The sequence below is a fragment of the Mesitornis unicolor genome, unplaced genomic scaffold, assembly GCF_000695765.1.
Source record: "Mesitornis unicolor isolate BGI_N332 unplaced genomic scaffold, ASM69576v1 scaffold41539, whole genome shotgun sequence".
NCBI lineage: Eukaryota > Metazoa > Chordata > Aves > Mesitornithiformes > Mesitornithidae > Mesitornis > Mesitornis unicolor.
In genome coordinates this window covers 32842-52859 of record NW_010207360.1, presented here as the reverse complement: position 1 = coordinate 52859, position 20018 = coordinate 32842, and the positions used below count along the sequence as shown (strand labels likewise).

At 36.3% G+C, this 20018-nt stretch overlaps 1 protein-coding gene across 1 annotated transcript in view; it reads right to left on the bottom strand.

Annotated features, from left to right (window-relative positions):
* The window catches only part of SLC16A7 (solute carrier family 16 (monocarboxylate transporter), member 7), a 30029-nt gene extending 22363 nt beyond the window's left edge, over positions 1-7666 (bottom strand). The window contains exon 1 of the mRNA XM_010192098.1: positions 7453-7666. Coding sequence (XP_010190400.1) covers positions 7453-7666 — 214 coding nt within the window. The remainder of the gene's footprint in view (positions 1-7452) is intronic.
* Positions 7667-20018: the final 12352 nt, after the last annotated feature.

Genomic DNA, 20018 nt, shown 5'->3' with positions numbered 1-20018 from the left:
GTTTTGTGTGTGAGGGAAACTGCAGCTGTGGGCAGACCCATATTGGACTTTTGAGGACTTTTTCCCCTATGGAAAGGGGGCCACATGGAAGCAGAAAGAGACACTGGGCTGAGGTTTTTTTCCCCTACTCCTGAGAAAGCACGTGGTGTGGCGGGAAGACCGACTGCAACCCCCCAGTCCCATCCCCCTGCACCTCAAGGCAAAGGGGGAGGGGGAAGGTGAAGGAACTGGGAACAAAAGTTGAGCCCGGGAAGAAGGGAGGGGTGGGGGGAAGGTGTTTTTACTTTAAGATCTGGTTGTATCTCCCATTGTTCTACTCTGATGTTGGTAACAAATTAAAATTGTTTTGTTTTTTATTCCTTATGATGAATCTGTCTTTTGCCTGTGACCTGTTTAAGTGGTGAGAAGCCCTCCCAGTCCTTATTTTGACTAGTCCTTTTTTGGGGCATCGTGCTGCTCAGTTATGCACCGGGCCTAAACCACGACAGGAAATCATCTAGATTTGAGTCTTATTTCACAATACAGTCTCCTATTTTAATCACAGTCTTTCATTTGGTTGTCTAGTCATAGTACATATTCACCTGAACAAAAGACAGGTAAAACTGCAGTGAAAACACTTAACTGTTTCTTGAGAATTAAAGAAAAATATTGTCAAAATTTTTGTAAAAGAAAGGTAAACTTTTGTTTGTATGCACCAACAAAACACATATTACTTACTAAAACTGCAGTTGTTTGTGCTCTTTGACATACATAATCCTAATGTAATTCTAATCTAGAATATCACTGTCAGATGAATAGTTTCTGACTGATCAAATACTCTTCTCATGGTATATGTTTATCTACTTGTGTCATATGTGTTCTCTGAAAAAATCTTCAAAACCATTTAATCAATTTTAAAAGTGTTTAAATTAATCATAAAAGACAATTTTAAACCACTTCATTCTTTGATTTCAGTACTTCCCCTGGCAGCAGCACAAATCTGTCATTAAGTCCCTTGTCCACTTACCTCTGTTCTCAACTATGGATCTACATACCTTTATGAACCACATTAAAAATCTCAGCTGTTGCCATTTGATACTGGCTTAGAATATCTTCTAAACAAACTAGTACAACTCTGTTTCCCTTGAATATACCCTTCAGAATAAACAAGGAAATAGTTCTTAGACATTCCAAAACAATGGACCAGTAAAATTCTATAATAAGTTCTTTGTAAAGTGCTGGTTTATTTTTTCATTTGAAGTGCTGGTGTGACTACAATGGTATACACAGCATGAGCAGATAGACTTTTCCTTCCCCTCAGTCCTTCTCTGGTATCTGCTTAAATATCTCATGATTCCCAGTTGTGCTAGACCATTGTTTCATTACCTTTGAATTACGCGACACACATCACAAATACAACCATTGTATGAGTCAGTTATACAAAAAAACTATATGGGAACTAATCCAAATTTATTACTACACACAAAATAAGCATTCTTTAGTCAAAGTTTTACAAGCTCAATGAACATATCAAAGGACTAAGTTTGTCCCTTGATAGCTTTCTTAAACAAACCCAAAGTTTTAGTCCCTTAGAAAATGTATTTTATGATACATGTTATTTATTATTGTTTGATTTTGATCTATTATTTGAAACTAAGTGGGAAAGGAAAAAGAATCTTCTTTGTGGAGAAAAAAGTTGTCAATATTGATTACTTTACTTATAGAAATATCTGACTATAAAACCAAATGAAGATGAAGACAAATACAAAGCCTTAAATAGAAAAAGAGTGCTTAATGAATGTTCATTATGTAGTCCACATTGCCTACTTGTATGTAAATGAGAACTGTTTTAATAAAAGGCTTGAGTTAATTAAATTAAAGTTACCACGAATATTCCTATAATGTGCATCAAATCATTACTAATAACCTATGGTTTGGACATTGGAAGAGCTTGGTGAAGCACAGTGGGAATTCTTTGTCACATAATGTCTTTCTGACAACTATTCAAAATTAACATAAGTGTGAAAAAAAAAAAAGACAAAAAACCCCCTTATTTCTCTCAGTCATAGTGTGTCCTTAACTTTGAGACTGGCTTCCTGAATGTGGCTCAGTAGACCCCAGTAAAAATTATGTTTCATGGAAACTTGACAAAATTGGATCCCCAAAAGGTACTGAATATTAACAACTAGATCTTATCTGTTTGGCCAAACATAACAAGTTGCAGAGTAATAAATCAGCTTGATCCTGTAGGACGGCAAACCTGTTCAAGAAAAATGTAGTAAAACATCTACAACAGATCTGCTTTTATCATATTTCTTCCCATGACCATTTTAAAGTGTTTTCTAAATGTTAGGGAAGGCCTCTGTTTAAAACAGTCATTGCAACCATGGAACACTGCACTACAAGGTATGGCTTTACTAAAACTCAAAGCCTTCCAAGAAATGTAAGAAATGGCTGTATCACCCTTCAGAGGTTTTATCAGGCTTCCTTACCATTCAGGTCTTCTTTTAAAAATGGAACGATTGTAAATTTATAATATTTCTGTTACTCTTGATACTTCTTTTCTGTACTTATCTCCACTTGTTAGTAAGACTCAAAATGCTTTGTTCTTGTGTCACCTCATTATGACTTCTTTTCCTTTATATGTGAGTCTGAAATTAACTTGACATAGATGCTTTACATATATTTTAGGCTAAATGTGAAGTATTCCCTCATGCCCATGAGACATTTGGATAAGTTCTGCTTTAAAGGACACTCTAAATGAGGTTATTAAAATTCAACACGTTGCATATTCTGATGGAGAAAAACACTTGTTCCTGACAACAAAGGACATAGGTCAATTTAAGAATGCTTCTCAATCTCCTTATCCATAGCCACTGAATTCCTTGTGCCAGTATTTGTAAAAACAAAATAAGAAAATGTTACCAAGGAGGAAGGAAAGTGTGGGAGCCCAGGTCCTGTCCAAAAGTAAAAATCTATAACCATCTGTTGTTTGTGTTACATGGATTTCGCAACTGTCATCTCCACTGTGCACGCCATTTCATCTTCACAGCAATATCACCAAAACACCCACTGAGATAAAATCACAAATATTTTGAACATACCATATGAAATGTTATTTTCCAAATTAATATTTGACAAAGTAAAAAAAAACTTGTCTATAGGTTACCTTTTTGCTGTCACCTGAAAAATCCTTTAAGGGTTTGCTACTGCTTGGATATACTTTAAATTAAACTTGAATAACTTAAGAAATATGGAAAAAGAGAATGGAAGTTATTAAATGCTGGATTTTTAAATTATAAGCATGTTTTGGAAAATGGTAATGGCCACTGATTAAACTTATATATCAACTTTCTTCAAAAGGGGTCTAAAAGTGCTTTCTATATTATTTACTTACAAATACAATTTAGAACTAAAATGGACCTTTGTTTCTTGAACTTCAAACTAGCAAGATTATCCTACATTTCACATAAAAAAACAAACCCAAAACAAACACCAACGAAAATACCAAATCCAAAACCAAACCAAACAAACAAAGCCTCTGAAATTGCCCTTGGAAAATGACAGAAGAGTTAAACACAAGTGAGCAAACCAACTGCTTTTTCCCGGAGGAAATCTAAAACTCAAGGTCAGCTGTGTCTGAAATCACTGGACCTGTCACATGGCTTTCAGAGCTGCCACTAAGGCTCCTATCAAACCTACACTAAAAGCAATGAAAACATTTTTACTGGAAACAGACTGAGCACCGATAAGGAGCTCTCTAATCACCTTTGGCAGATTAATGCTGCACAAAGTGAGAGGTGAAGTTCTGAAAAATAGAAGAATGAACTGAGTGAACTTGAGGTCACACGTATTTGATCTTTTTATTGAACTCCCTAATGCCTGTGGGTGTTAGAGCATAAATATGAATCTATAAGTAAATGAATACATACATAGTTTATGCATATAAGAATACATACATCTGTGCATGTTTTATATATGTATGCGTTCATATACGTACAGAAACACAGGTTGCCCTGTCAGGATAACCCAACTAATTCCATTTTATTCCAGATTCTGTCTTCCAGTAACAAAAGTTTGGTGGTCTCAGTCACAGTCCCTCGGGTGTAGAAGTCCATCACAAAATCATCACCCTTAATTTAATACAATTGATAGTCTCTGCTCAAGAGAGGCAGAAGAAGGAGTTGCCATGGAGACTGAACTATTGCTCTTCTCAATAGGAAGAGGATGCTTTTTTTAAGCACAGGCTGAACAGTAGAGGCTGTGCAATACCTGTAACCTTGATCAAATCACAGAATCTTGCTTTTTGGTAAACTCTAACAAACATCCAGGAGATGAGGAGGGGGAAAAGAGAGAGCTTAAGAAAACAAACAAAAAATCAAGAAAAAAAATCAAAGAAAAAAACCAGTATGAAAGTGCAAATTATGCCAGGTTAAGAGAGGAAAAGAGTTTCAGACTGATTTGATTTATCAGATTTGTCACCTCTGCTTAGTGCTTTCCTAACAGGGTGAATGCTGTGCTTGACCTATTTGCTGGAATTAACCAGGACTGCAGGAGACCATATGGATTGCCAGATGGTCTGCTATAATTTAATGCCATTTATTCTAAGTATGAAGTAAGTGATAAACATAATTAACATTTTTTTAGCTCCTTACTGGATGCCTTTTATTAGTTTCTTTTTTTTTTTTCCTCAAGCACTGAAAGGTAAGTTAATACCTTGTTACTGAAACACAGATGCCAGCTAATTACTGCAAGAGGCTGCAGCCTCCAAAGCAAAGAGTGTTTGCAGAGACTCTAACTTATTCACTGACCCCACTGTGATGATTAATAGGTTGAATGGTAAGCTCTAATGAGGGTGACAGATTTTAGATGTTTTCAGGTTACCTTAATTAGTAGTATGATGAACAGTGTTCATCGCAGACATACATATCACACTTCATAGTAAACGATACACCTTGTACTCATGATCTGAGTGTGTGTTTCACATTACAGCACATCAAGTGCTAAGGAATCAAACCACTTTCAGACAGTAAAGACAATGGAGTGATTTCCTTCAGAAATGTTTTTCCTGGTTGTTATTTTATATTCTGCCAGTGATTGTCTAAATGGCCTATTTTTTAGGAAATGGTTGTAGAGAAGAAGGCTTCAAAGAATGTCTATTTCAGGCAGGGTTGTCATTCTCAGCATTTTAAAACCACGAGCCTGTAACAAGATATCCAAACAACTTTGCCTACTCTTCCTGTGCTGATAATCTTCACAGTGACTGGGGTAGGTGTTAGCAGAATGAACGGTAAACCATTCTGTAGTTTTCAAGGTACATGTATAGGTGAAGTTAGTATGCTGGTACTCAGAACAGTAAGAGAAGTATTAAAGAAAAGGCAGAAGTACTAAATGCCTTTTATTTTATGTTAACTGCTGTGCACATTGAACCTCGCAGATAAAAATTAGATAAGGCTAAATATCCTGTGTTTTGCATCTGTACTAATAAAACTTGGGTGAAATTTGAGATGACAGAAATGGCATAAAGAACAGCACCTGCACTACAAAGCAATCCTGCCCTTAGAAAATTCAGCTCAGATTAGAAAATGTGGTGAAAAAGAGGCTAGGTCAAAAGTCATAGGATAAGGCAAGCAGCAACACCTGTGCTCTCTTCATTCCAGACAGGTCCAACACTGTACAGAGGGCTCCACAGTTACATGTGTATACTCCACAGTGCAAGTGCAAATGCATCCTTAAGAAGCAACTACATTAGAGGGGACCTGAATGTGACAGGGGACATACCTATTCTTTTACTCCACTCTTGATTGCATTAGTTGAAGTTACTTCTTCACCTGGTGAATTTTGGTGAATCACTTGGTTATTGTTGTTGATCCTATAAAATCCTTTATGATTCTCTACATGTATATGAAGAATTTATGATTCTCTATTACTATATGAATAGAAATGGGAACAAAATATCTGAACAGCAAGCTTTTGTTGATACTGACAGTGCTTGTCAAGATGTCTTTATAAGGTCTCTGTTTCTGCCACCATTTGAAAAAATTATCTATTTTTCATCCCATTAACTGAAAAATATTTTCCTGAGGTGCTTAAGCTAATGCTATGCTGGCTACAGGTTCATTTTTATAGTCAGAGGGGAAAAACAGGCACTGAAAGAGAGCAACTCAGGTAGCCTGAATTTTTCTCTGTAGGCACCTATTTCTCTTCCCTGACTGCTAAAGAAGCTAGGGTCATTCAGGTGTCAAAACTCAGGTACATTGAAATCAGATATAAAAAAAATCCATGCTAAAAATGAGACTTCATGATTCCTTCAGTAGGTTGTTATGGACCTGACAATACTAGACTTTACTACTACACAGATACCACTTCTGAAGAATATTGGAGTGATGCTCTTCAGCGATTAATGATAATAAATCTCAGTGTACTCTTAGCACAATGTTTTCAGTTTCTATGTATATGGATTTATACGTATGTACATATACATACACACATACATATAAACATATATTTAATTGCTCCATCATCACCAACACTCTGAGATGTTCCAAGTGGTTACCTCACAACATCCAAAGAAAGGGCAAGGCCAGATCTATTGCCTGAAATAGGCCTCTGACCTGCCTGATAAAAGTGTTTTGCCTAAGTAGCAGCTAGCTCCGACCAACACTTAAACAAAAAATATTCTGAAAGAATAAAGTAATCAAGCAGAATTAAACAGTGAGTCTTTGAGGTTGACAGACACAAAACCTGCCAAAGCAGGTTTGACACTTAGTACTTAAACATGGCTTTATGCTTTAAAATCCTTCTTCATCTGTCTTGTTCTTTACTTGCTTGTTCACAGGCAAAAATAAATCAGAGAATTTATGTTCACTGTTTATTTCAGTTGCAAGAATAAGATTGTCTGTATCTTAGCTGTCATACAGATGGCATGTATGAAACATGGCTCTTCACCTAAATGGAAAGTAGGACAAACAGGGACAAGATATAAAACCCCTGTCTACAAAGGAATACCTGTGCCTGACTAATGAACCCTTATTGCCATAATCATTTTCTGTGTTTAAGCTCCATCGTGTGATCTACTGAGAGATCTCACCAAGGCAGTGGAAACTGAGGAAATGCACTCCCAGTCCCAAGAGAAGTTACATGGACATTGCTGTTTTGGAAAATTAAGTTCTCAGAAAATGTGAATTTAAGGCAAAATGGCAAAATAGAATTAGGCAGAGGAACTGAAGACCATAACAGGAAAACAAAAAGGAAGAGAATATAAAATGTTTTAAAAGTGAAAGTAAACACAACTTTAATGATGGTGTGGTTACCTATACTCTATGATGCAAAAACCCGATGTAATTTGGTAAATTCTTTAAGTAATTATGATAAAACCTGGTAGTAATTAACTTTAAAAGCTTTAAGACCATAGAAAAAACCCCCAGAACTATGCAAATACTTTTATATTTGCAAATTTCACAAATATCTTACCTCCTGCATACATGACAGCCAACATGATCGATGATATCCAAGCTATCTCACTATATGAAGTGTGGAAGATCTCTTGTATTTCTTTGAAGAATACCGTAATGGCTTTGGGGAACGCATACGAAAATCCAATGGAGATAAAAGCCCCAAAGACCACAACCCATCCCCAACCTCCATCTGGAGGTGGGTATTGTGGTGCTCCTGTTGCTGGTGGCATTTTTGCTCTTTATCTCTTCTCCAACTAGGCTGAAAAAGAAGAGAAGAAACAAAGTTTCAAACAGTTTTTCTTTTTTCTTTATCAAACTGAAGTACTCAACCATTATCTGGAGGGATTATAAAGAATCCCCAGAGCAGAGACCAATTTCCAGCTTTCACGGGACCACAAAGTGCCAGTACCTGATTTCAGAAGCAAAACCTGTTCTACTAAAAAAACTTACGTGGCAAGAATACTTGCAACACCCTGTTCAGTCTGTGGCAACTATTACAAATCACTGACCTGTCACTGAAGTTGTATTTGCTATTAGTCACTTACTGGAAAATGACATGCTTGTGTAAATCTACTATCTACAGTAGAAAATAAACAAAAAAAAAAAAGGGAAATTTGACTTATAGGAAAGAATGGAAAAAAGTTACAGTAAATTATCACTACCTGCCATTTTGTTAGCAATGTTTACTGGTACCTGAGCAAAACCATCAGCGATGACAGCAAAGAATAAATTCATTACAGAATTTTTTATCATATACTGACATTACCCAAGTTTTGATCATTGAATTAAATTCCCTGTGTATCTATAAAATAAATACAAAAATATTACAATTCCATATTGTACTCTTATTTTTAAAATTTTCATCTTCATATTAGTTGATGTTGATATTACTTGAAGGAACAAGGTGGAGCCTGATGGTACTATTTTTACTTTTTTTCCACATGTCAAAAGACATCAGGAAGTCCTTTACTAATAACCTCACAAACTTTCCACAGCTATTTTCTAATTTAGAATTTATCATAATAGATGCCACCAGAGTGATATCTTACAGAGGTTCTGAGAGGTGTAAGCAACATATTCAGGCAGCTCAGAAAATCACAGGTAATCCATATAAAACTCCTAAGTCCTGAAATAATTTTTATACTGTTATTAACATCCTCATATCTAAAAACTTAAGCTTTCTACATTCTGCATAACCTTCTCACAAAACATGTAGCAGTAAGAATGTAATTCTGAGACTTCTCCACTACAAAATTGCCTTACTATTAAACACAGAGCTGGACTGCACTGTTTTCTTCTGTGTAATCAAGCCTACACAGACAGCATGAACTGAAAATTCTTCCTTCCTCCCTCTTTCTTTCTTGGGCATTTCGGCAACTTATTACTCTTGATTGGTCTCCTGCCATACCAGTATCGAAAGCCATGGATGATAACAGTGTGTAGCTTGCTGTTATGCTTATGATTACCAGCGAGTCTCCATGTGATTTTTTCCATGCCACTTAAAGCATATTCCAATTTCTCGGAGCAAACTGCATTAGCAGTGGGAGTGAGATGATTACCCTAACAACAACTAAAAAATGAACTGTGTCAGCTTATATTAATCTTTCTGGATAGAGCCTGGAGTACTTCTGGGGTAAAGGCCATGTAGCACTGTGTGCAATATATGCCGCAAACCTAGCAAAGTGTTGCTTTTAAGATTACCTATCACTAAGCTAGCCCTGCAACAGAAATCCACTGAGCTGCTGATCCTCCACTTTACTGCGGCTGATTGTAGAGTGGAGGCCCCATCCCTGGAGACATCCAAGATCATGTGTGATGGGGCTCTGAGCAACCTGATCAAGTAACAACGTCCCTTCAGGGGGGTTGGACCAGAGATCCCTTTAAAGGTCCCTTCCAACCCAATACATTCTATGATTCTATGATCCTATATTGGCAGACCTCTGAGGGGAACCAAAATCAACGACTAAAACATCTGGCTTCTATGCAAGGTTGCAAAAGCACAGGTAGGTTGCTGCCTTCTGCATCATAACATACATATGTGCTGCTGGCAGCAATAGATTTCTATTGCTTCGTACACGGTGCATATAAATCTTTTCATACACACATCCAGAAAGAATCCCTGGCATGTACTTTGTTTCTGCTTATACTAGCCTCAGCTTAAGATTAGCCAACTGACATCAGTGAAGAAAACCTGGGCCTACCACAATAAGAAGTTGGACAAGTAGAGATCATTCTAGCTGTTGAGAATTAACTTTGGCAAAGTAGTTAAGAATACCAGGTTTTGCTGAATCAAGACCCTTTAGAAGGAAGAGCACCTTCAGAAAACCCATTGCAAGTTACAACACACATAGAGATGAATGATTGCCTTTAAAAGCACAAAAGCTCAAATTGGCATGAAAAGCAGAACCTTATTTCTGTGAACTGAGTGACAGTAAACAGCAGAGTTTGCTATCTGTCCCAGAAAGCTGTTGTTCCATTCATTTGAGAAAACTTTTGGTTAATTCCTAAAAAAAGGTTAACTATTGTTTCCTTACACTTCAAAGGTTTGAGCATATTTGTTTTCATATTTCACATTCATATGACAACACTTCTGTCTCTATTATAAATTTTAGTAATGCCACACAACATCAAGGCATCGCTCTCCATAAAAGATGGAAAGGGATTATCAATTTATCGAGGAAGCACTCCTTTTCCTAAAAATAATACATAACCACTTTGAAAGATCACTGCCACCACATGAGGCAGAAGAATGCTGACGGTTTCTGAATGTCACCAAGGCGTCATGCTTTGGAAAGACCCCATTACATCCACCTCCTTAGGGCTGCAGAACAGGCTCTGACAGTTCAATGCTTTCTTCCCTTCAAAAGCTTCACAGTAGACATAAGAGGGCATCAGGGAAAAGAGCAAAGGGACACTGGCTGCTCCTGTGCCCCAGCCTAGAGGCAAACTGCTCAGTGGGCAAAAGCCCACTGCACGTCCAGCATGTAGCACTGCTGCAATGAAAGGCTGGCTGCTACCATATGCGGCACACCACACACTCACAAAGAAGAGTCTGGATCATTGTATCTCACACCTCCTGTTTTTCCCACAGAGTGCAGTTAATAATAGCTTCCCTGATGTTCCTTTATGATCGTGATAGCCAATTTTAGCTCCAGTTAATAAAAGGTGAAGAAGAAGAAAATGATAAATACATGTTTGCACCAGAAAGTATTCATAACGTCAGAAATGTTAAATCCAACATCTTAAACATTCCATAGCCGCTCAGGAGCTAAAGCAACTTTTTCGTGTAAAATTTGCAATTAATATCCCAGAAACGAAACTCCTCCTAAAGCAGTCTAGGCACATTAATAAACCTAGCTTTAATATAAGCCTAACTAGTAAGATTTGGGTAGTATACAGAGAAGTGAAAAATCCACTAGCAACCAAAATAAAACAGCATTTTACATGAGTGGACATTAATACTGACGAGGGAAGAAACAGAAGAGGAAGGTATAAAGCAGTGACAAGCAAAATGCCTTTTCAGAGCTCTCAGAGCTTATTATGGGCTGTGAAGAATAAAAAGAAATATGGTAGAAAGCATAAAAAACAGGCAAGTGTGATGATAACCATGTGAAGGACACAGTACCAGACAGGTAAAAAAATGCAGCACTTGAGTAAATAAAGGTCACCATCAGTGTTTTTAGTCAGTCATGTGAATTCCATCATGTGTTTAAAGCCAGTCAGCGAGCAGTGCTCATACCTGTGCTTTTATAGGCAAGCAGTGAGTGAGGAACGCTGCCTGCTCTCCACCCAGGGAAACAGCAGGGGAAGGGTGACTGAAGCGCGTCCCAAGTGAAGCCATCAATCTCCCTTCTCTCTGTCAGATGCAGAGAGGTTGCTCAGCCTCTCCATACCCTGAGTCAGACTGTGCACAAGGATTTTTTCCTAAGCTCCTTCTAGTTCCCCTGCATAAATTCCACTTATGTAAGCAGTGAGCAAGAACATAGCCTACTGTAATCAGAGCTCTGTGTGTCTACTAACAAATAAGAGGAGGGAAACAGGGCAAAAGAACAATTTTAAAACGTGATATGCAATTTTTTTTACTATATAGGTCTCAGTACATTTTAACTTAATTGGGCAAATGAGAACTAGTGAATGAAAGAGAAAGTGAGGGAAGAAGGAAGGGCGGAAAGAAGGGAAAGGAAGGAAGAAAATGGGGGGGAAAAGCTAGAAAGCAGCAAACCAGCAACAAGGTCAAACTAAGAGCAAACGCTACAGACAAATAATGTATCTTGATATCATGCACTGTAGACTTCAGTCAGTCATGATCAACCTGTTCAGACAGTCTTGTACCAGTGCTTCATTAATATTCTGTAGTTGCCAGCTGCCAGAATCAGCTATCAATACAACAGCTTGTCAAAGGCACTTCTGAGAACGGGTTATGTTGTTCTCTTGTTTACAGAGACTCTGATTTTACTGGGAGTTTTAGCTTTGTTTTTCTGCAACATTAGAGTAACTGTTTGCTTTTCTGCTTGCTTTTTGCCTGCCTTGTCCTCCATGTGCCCCTTCACCACTTGACTCAGCAGCCATTTGTCCCAGAGTCAAAGAGTGGTATGTGAAAAATACGTCCCCAATTGCTCTAGGAAAGTAGAAATATGTGGCATGTGTGCACTGTGTTCCAGTTCCACACAATAAGCCAAGGACCACAAAAAGCTTTGCAAACTTGAGCAAATTCAGTCTTACAACATCCCTGTAGAGTGACTGGGAAGCATCATCCACTTTCAGACATGGGAAACAAATACAGTAAAAGGCTAAATAACCAAAGTCTTGGCCCAAATCAGTGTCAGAGATGAGATGTGGACTAATATCCAAATCAGCTGTTAGTTATGACCTAGATTTTTAAGTACATGCGTGTTTTAGAAGCTCATTAAGTAGCAAATGCAGATTAATTGTACTGTTTAATACTTTAATTAAAAGCACAGGTGGGGTACAATGTTTATATGTTTGAAATAAATTACTTTGTGGTAGCATTGGTAAAATAATGTGCTATAAAGGAATTATATTCTTATAAAAGATCATTGCTTAAAAGCTGCAAAGATTCCAATCTTCTTATTTTTTATTAACAGGTCTTTAAGGAGTTCCTAGCAGGATAGTGGGTATCATCTCATCAAATGGTATTGTCTCACCAACTTCTACAAGCTATTATCTTGTGAGAATTGCTCAATATTTGAAGAAAAAAATATCTTGTTAGTTTTGTGAGAAGGTTTTGCTCTGACTTGGGATTTTGTTGTGCAGAAAGGGAGGATGCAGAAAGGTTCTGACTGTAGGGATCAAGAGAGCTTGTTCTCTGCTTTTAACTCTAACTACTCCGTTCTGGAGGCAAAGTAGCTTCTAATAAGCTCTAGTAGCCAGCCTTAAAGCAATGGCTAATCCTCCTGAAAGAGGAAAATAATCTAAATTTTGTCTTAATGTCTGTATTCAGAGACTGAGGAGTATGCGATAAATGATACCCAGGTAGAAGAAAGATACACTCAGAATCTGACTTTACACATTTTTTCCACTAGGGTCTAACCTGCAGGACAAATACATTCTGTGTGAGACCAAAACTGCTAAAATGTGCCCAGGCTATATAGCATTGTATAAAGATGCTGGTCTTTGTACATTTTCTCCAACAGGCTTGAAGTAAATGACCATGCCTGTGAATGCTTTCCAGAATTTTAAGTGACAATAAAATACATTTTATAGAGAGTATATTGTATTCAATTGTATTTATGGGCCTTAAATTAGGATTTACTATTTTTGCTAAAAGTCTGAACAAATCTTAAATAAAAAATTAAATCACCAGTCTTACTTAATTTTAAAGCCTATTTAACTTCAGTCTTTAATAGCACAGTATCTAACAATATTAAAATATATTAATAGAGGAATTAAGTACAAAACTGTATCTTATTGAGAAAAGAAAAACTTTTTTTTCATTAAAAGGAGATGAAGGAACTATCTATGAAACAAACGTGGAGTGATTCAACCCATCCATACTTTACTTTTTTAGTATAATTTATTTTTTTAGTATAATTGTAGTATACTTGTCATCCCACTGAAGCAGTAAGAAGTAGGTGCTTGAAGATGGTGTGGGAAAGTAATAGCCCCTCACACATCCAAAGCAGGCATATTAATATCATTCTTGCAAATGCCTAGGAGGTTAGCAGAGGCAGGTTCTGTGGAGGGACACAGAAAAGAGGGAAAGATGTGCGTTGTAAGTTAAAAATAAATGAACAATCCCAATAACACCGTCTTTTTTTCTTGGAGTCTGGCATTGTAATAGGCTGATTCTTAGTAACAGTATCAGCTGAGCAGATAATTGGATGAAAAAGCAAAAACTGTTTGGTGAGTTAAACAGCAATGATTACAGATGTGAGTTCCTGATGGCTGTGGGAATAATGAAAGGTCTAATTCACTTTTACCAAGGAGACTGGAATAAAGGCACACTTCATGTAATTCCTTCCTCTTGTTTGAGGACTCAAAATAGGATTACTGAGACAGAAGTGAGCCCTGTAAGGTATTGCCCAATAAAAAGCAAAAGTGTATAAATTACACTGTGAGAGTGTAATTAAAATCCCATTTGCATTAAGGCCCTATTTCATCATGGATTAAACACAGGCTGAGGCCAGAAGCCATTACTAAATCAGTCATTAAAGTGAGGATTTTACAGGACTGGAAATCCCATCTTAAAAAATTATATTGAAAATATATTACAACTGTTATATCATTGAAATCTGATTTTGACCACTGCTGAGTCTGTAGTGAGATTACATAATTTGTCAAAACTAAAATTAATGCAACATTTATTGGAGCTTTCTTGGGGGGGTCGTTGTTCGGGTTTTGGGTATTTATTAACCTAGTATGTTTTGATGCCACATTCTTGTGGGAAACCATAGTCTGTATTCACAATCCCAGTCAATGGTTGGACTTTCATTCATCATGTCTTCTGATAGTACCTTTTTTCATTGACTTTAAGGGAAAACTAAATGACTGGCTTTCTCTGCATGACTAAATGCCTAGATGACTAAATTTAAGTGAAATGAATTCCAACCAAAGTGATTGCAGTTCTGTTTTAATTACTTCAAAAAAGCAGTCAATAGATTATCTAGCCTAAAGTGGCTGGCACTCCACCCAAACTGAAATGCACTGAAATTAAATGTTGATGGCTAAATTGAAAATGCCAGTGATCCAGTCTAAAGAATTAATCAGTTTTAACCATAAGTTGATTGAAGTTGATGAAAAATTCTGCATACCTGAAAAAAACCCCCAACATCAAACTAATCAACCTTTCAAAACAAAAACCAAACCAAAACTTTGTTGTGCCATTACAGAACTAGCTTTAATAAGCTCAGCTAAATCTGTCCTTTATAGCTCAAAGTGTTGGCTCCCCACACTGCAAGAATATTGATCCACTTATTAATTAATTTCTAAACACTTGTACCATCCTTTAAATTCTAGTACTACTCCCTCAGATTTAACTATTGTATCAGCTTTACAACCTGTTGTATACGCTTATTCTTTTCACCCTATATCAACAAATTTTGAGCCATTTTTGGTAATGTAAGCCTTCCCAGTACATCAGTACACCCATCTTCTTTAAAAATCACATTGAGTGAATGTTTTAAAAAAGAAGACTACCCAGAATAACAGAAGTCATGTAAATCTGGAGCTGTATGTTTGATATATACTTTTAAGAGTTCTGATGTTTGGGAGAAGGGGAGTTATATTTTCACTTATTTGTATTATTTTATAAATGGAAGAACTAAGGTTTCAAGTCAGTGTTAATGGAGTTGTCTGCACAGCTGCTGCATGTTGCGTGAAAAATAAATAGCATAATCTTCCCAAAGCAGCAGATTTTCTATTATCAATAATAACAGATATTCATTTTGATATCATTTTCTCAATACTAAGCTGCAGAAAAAAATATCAATTATGGGAAAAGCTAGTCTATTCTTAGGCTGTGCTATTAGTTAAGGTTTTTAAAATCAAAATTAGTAACTTTTTACATAAACATATAATTTGCAAGTGGCAATATTTAATTCATTTATCACTGAAGATAATATGCACATCCATCTATCAGCTTAACATATGACATTAAGAAGATGCAATAGATTCCAATTAAAATTATGCTGGCATGAATTTCCGTAAACTTTATCAAAGTTACTTTGTGCTCTTGAGATTAGAATCTAACCCCTGGCTATCTTCTCTATTTCAATATTACGGCACAGTGTACTTTCTGTAGATGTCCCACAACTCGCCTAAATCCTGGTCTGGAAGCATCATCTCACACATAGCGGGAAAATATTTTTCTTCTATGCTCGTGCAGCATATGACTCCCATGGGTGGAAATAGTTACTAATGCTTAAGGCTCAGTAACAACTACTTAGATTATGTAATAGGAAGTAAACTGATCTGGATTCTGTTCCTAAGAGCATATGACTGGAAACACGTAACAGGCCAAGGCTGGAAAATAACTCCAGACTGCAAAAGCTTATACAAGGTTCACATTTCATCTATTCCTGCCAGTTTGGAAATTCTTACTAGCTTAAGAAATAGTTTCTGTATTATTAATAAATTGGAAAAAGTTAGGCATACTTCTGATGACGTAGAGACATTTAGAAGTGTGAACTGGGAAATCTAATAAATTACAAATTATCTGTTAGCAAAGATAGTTAACTTATGTACTGTACAGAAAACTGCATAAATGAGGCAAAAAGGTAGAACCAGCAAAACTTACACTGAGGAAAATAGGTCTTAAAAGAAATTTCTTGGGAACTATTGTATCCTGGAAAAGCCAGAATAGTTTCTGCAATTGTAGATATTCAGTCTAAAAAAACTCCCCAGGATTTAGGTCATAAGTAAGAAGCTATTCAGTTAATGGAGATTTTAAAAGCCGTGTGAGAGGTGAGAGTAGAGAAAATAAGCCATCTATTTGTATGAACTAAAACTAAAAACATACAGATAATTCCACCTGAAAAATCCAATTAATACAGCTGTGCCTGTAAAGGCTTGATGTATGAACTCTTTCTGCCAGTGAAAGTTAAAATGTGAACCACTGATTCCAAAGCACAATATAGCCAAAAGATGAATTAATCCAGAAGTTCTTCCAGAATTACTAAAACGTATTAGGTCAGCAGAAAAAGAAAGGAAGGAAGAAAGAAAACTTCATACACCTTAACAAAATTTAGCAGAGATCAAAACTTTTTATACATTTATAAGAAATGTATTTAGAACTGATCAGTATGGCTTAATAAAACCAAGTGGAAAGAACTCTAACAATGTCAACATTTTTCTCACAGACATGCTGTGGGTTGAGGGTTTTCTCTGAGGGTTTTCTCAAGCCAGAGACATTAAATACCATTTCATTAATCTCATGACCAGTGATACCCATGGCTCTGAAAAACCAAAACAAGATATTAAGGTATGCTCCTCATTCCAACTGCCCCCGGTTTCAGGAAGACAGATAATCACAGAAATATCCTAACACAGTGCTGGTATTTGAGGCCATGCAGGGGTCGTTCTTGAAGATGCACTTGCCATTTCTTAAGAACATAAGTCAGATTTTAATAGCACCTTGAGGACTGTGCAGGGGATGGTAACATCTTTAACCACCTTGCATTAAAGTAGACAGCTATATCCAGCACACTCAACTTTCAGCCTTTCTTATGCTGATATTTATACTGGTAAAAGATTGTAAAAGAAGGTCTGCTCTTACCTGATAGCCCATAACTTTGAGCAGACAGCTAAACAAATGAGGAGGTAAATATTTACATGGGATAGTGTAGTACTACACAGATACTATCTCTTGATGGGTAAACGTAGCTAGTAGGAGCATGATAGCTATGTCAGCTCAGTATCCCATTGAGGCATCTTAGCTCTACTTACGTGTCACGGCATTGTGCTACATAAAACAAGTACATGTATGATGATTATTTGTCCAGTCTGGAACATGATGATAAAAAGTTCATTTGAAGTATGTACCAAAACTAATATAATTTAGGCAATGGCAATGTTTTAGCATAAACAAATACAGGGAAGGAAGACGTTATGATTGTGTTTGATTTCCATGGGAAGGAAGAGGATGTTTAATTACAAACTTACTATGTACTTTGTCCAAGTGTTAATGAGGTGACTTGCCGATATATATACAAAACAACTTTAAAGACCAAGATGGTTTAATCAAATTCTGATGTGTACTCCTTCACCCATTGTGAGCAATTGTACATGGGGAGATCAAAAAACCTCTTGTCTATTACAGAGGACACTTTTTCCTAACAGTACACAACACCCAAATAGTACATCATACTGCTGTACCTCTCAGAGTGGTTCTACAGTGCTACAGCTAAAACAATCTTTGACTAATTTGCAACAAGCTTTAGAATTCATCAAGAGTCTAATAAATATCATATTGCTTACATGTGTATCATTTGCAACTTTTTTATTCTGCCATTTACTAAATCTTCATAGAATGTCCAGAACATATGTGTGAAACCTGTGGTTATGCTCTGGCACAGCAGCACGGAAACGTTTAGTGCTTGTCAATAGATTCAAAGAAATGAAGAGGTGACCAACCACTGAAGGATGCAAGAGAAGTGCTGCATAATTCTGAAACCCTTCCTCTCTCATGTTGACATCATGCTGACATCATGGTGACATCAGGAATTTCTGAGGAATCTAGAAATCCATTTTTTTCCATATGTTTTCATATTTTCTGTATTTAAATCTCCTATTATAGATTTTCCATTTAAGCCCAGCACTGTTAACTTATGTAACATCCATTTCCCCAGCTTACAATAGAAAACATAAGCCTTCTGGAATATAAGCTTTTTGATCAGAACTTGCTGTCTATTTAGCCTGTTACGAAAGTGCTCTTTTCAAACAAGACAAAAGAAACTCCTTTTCTCAGTACAACTGGAAGATCTAAATAGGCCACTGTCTGGGCTGCAGACCAAAACAACAGACCTGAAAACTGAAGTCCTGAAGTACAACAGCCTGCTAATTATGAGATATAAACTTACTATTGCCATAGTTCTGTTTTAGCTGGCAGATTACTCATTTTTGACAGAGACTACGGGATAACATTGCTTCATTACTCAAAAGCAACCTGATAAATACACAACAAGATGCATTTTTGTAGTTATATGCTGGACTCTAACTGTAAAACTTCTCCCATGTAACAAAGTGATTTGCTCTACATAATCCTTTGCCAAAACCTCACCAAAGTAAACAGACTCAGAAGCATTAGCTTTTACATTTCTGTATCATTACAAGAAAAGCTTTATACTTCAGACTGTTCTTCTGTGAACCGGGATATATTATAAAATTCACTACTCTCATTATTGAGAATCCAGATCAAAATAATTACAATTCTCAAAATTTCACTAATAACTGCAATAGAAATGGCAGTACAGTTTACAGAAATATATAGCAAATGAGACAAGGAATATAAATATTTCTGTGGTATTTGCATGCTTCCAATTAGCAAAAGGGCACAGTAAAAACATTCACAGAAGAGACTAGTTAAATCATATTTACCTGGAAGCTTAATAAATCAAGAGCAAGCCATATTGCGTGCAGGGCAATGAACGCATCAATCTAAGCAATGACTCTGTTGTCCCTTTCAGGACAGAAGTTTAATCAGTTCAGAGGCAAAACAATTGAGTTGTGTTTTTCCTCATGAAAAGCAGATATATACACACATTTGGTTGTTATCATATGATTTCTACTGAAGGCCAACTTACACGTAAACCCAAGAGACTGGCCAAACTTTCTACATGTAAAATTGTTCATAATGTGTAAAAACATGTACAGAACACTCCACGTATCCATTCATTTTCTCACAGGTAATTGCAAAATTATTGTTAATTGCCAATAGAGCACTTGAAAGAAAGTGTCTATTTAAGGAAAGCAAAGCAAACATGACTCTAGGGCATATTTGCACCACGGGACTCACATAAAATGGTTGCTATACAATTCGAGACGGAATCTTTATCCTTATCAATTACAAAGAGACATATTTTATCAACAAATTACTATCCAAAATAATGTTGTTATGTGCATTCCACAATATTATACTTCACAGAAGAATGCTATATACAGATAAATGTAAATGTAACAGCTGTTTGTAGATTTTTGTTTCTTCTGGATACAATCCCGAGTAGCTGAATGTGAGAAATACACAGCCTTTTTGAATTATGATGTTTATTTTACAAATAGGTTGATGTACTCAGGACAAGAAACACGAAACAGAGTGATTTATTAAGTTTTTGAAGGTGTACATTAGCTCTTTCACTCTGGACCACACTTCTACTCCAATATGAGTCGATTGGTATGTGTCAAGTTGACTGACACACTTAATTCCACCTTTCTTTGCAATTTCTTGTTTTTAGTAGATTTTAATGTATTTATATTTTCATCTTAATGATGAATTTTTCATTATTTATATTTATCATATGAGTGTATCAGTAATATTAAGTATATACCTGACCATATTTAACTCCTTGCATGACATGGAAGCAGTCTTCCTGTTGAGGAAACTTTTATAATCAAACTTTCTGGAAATTT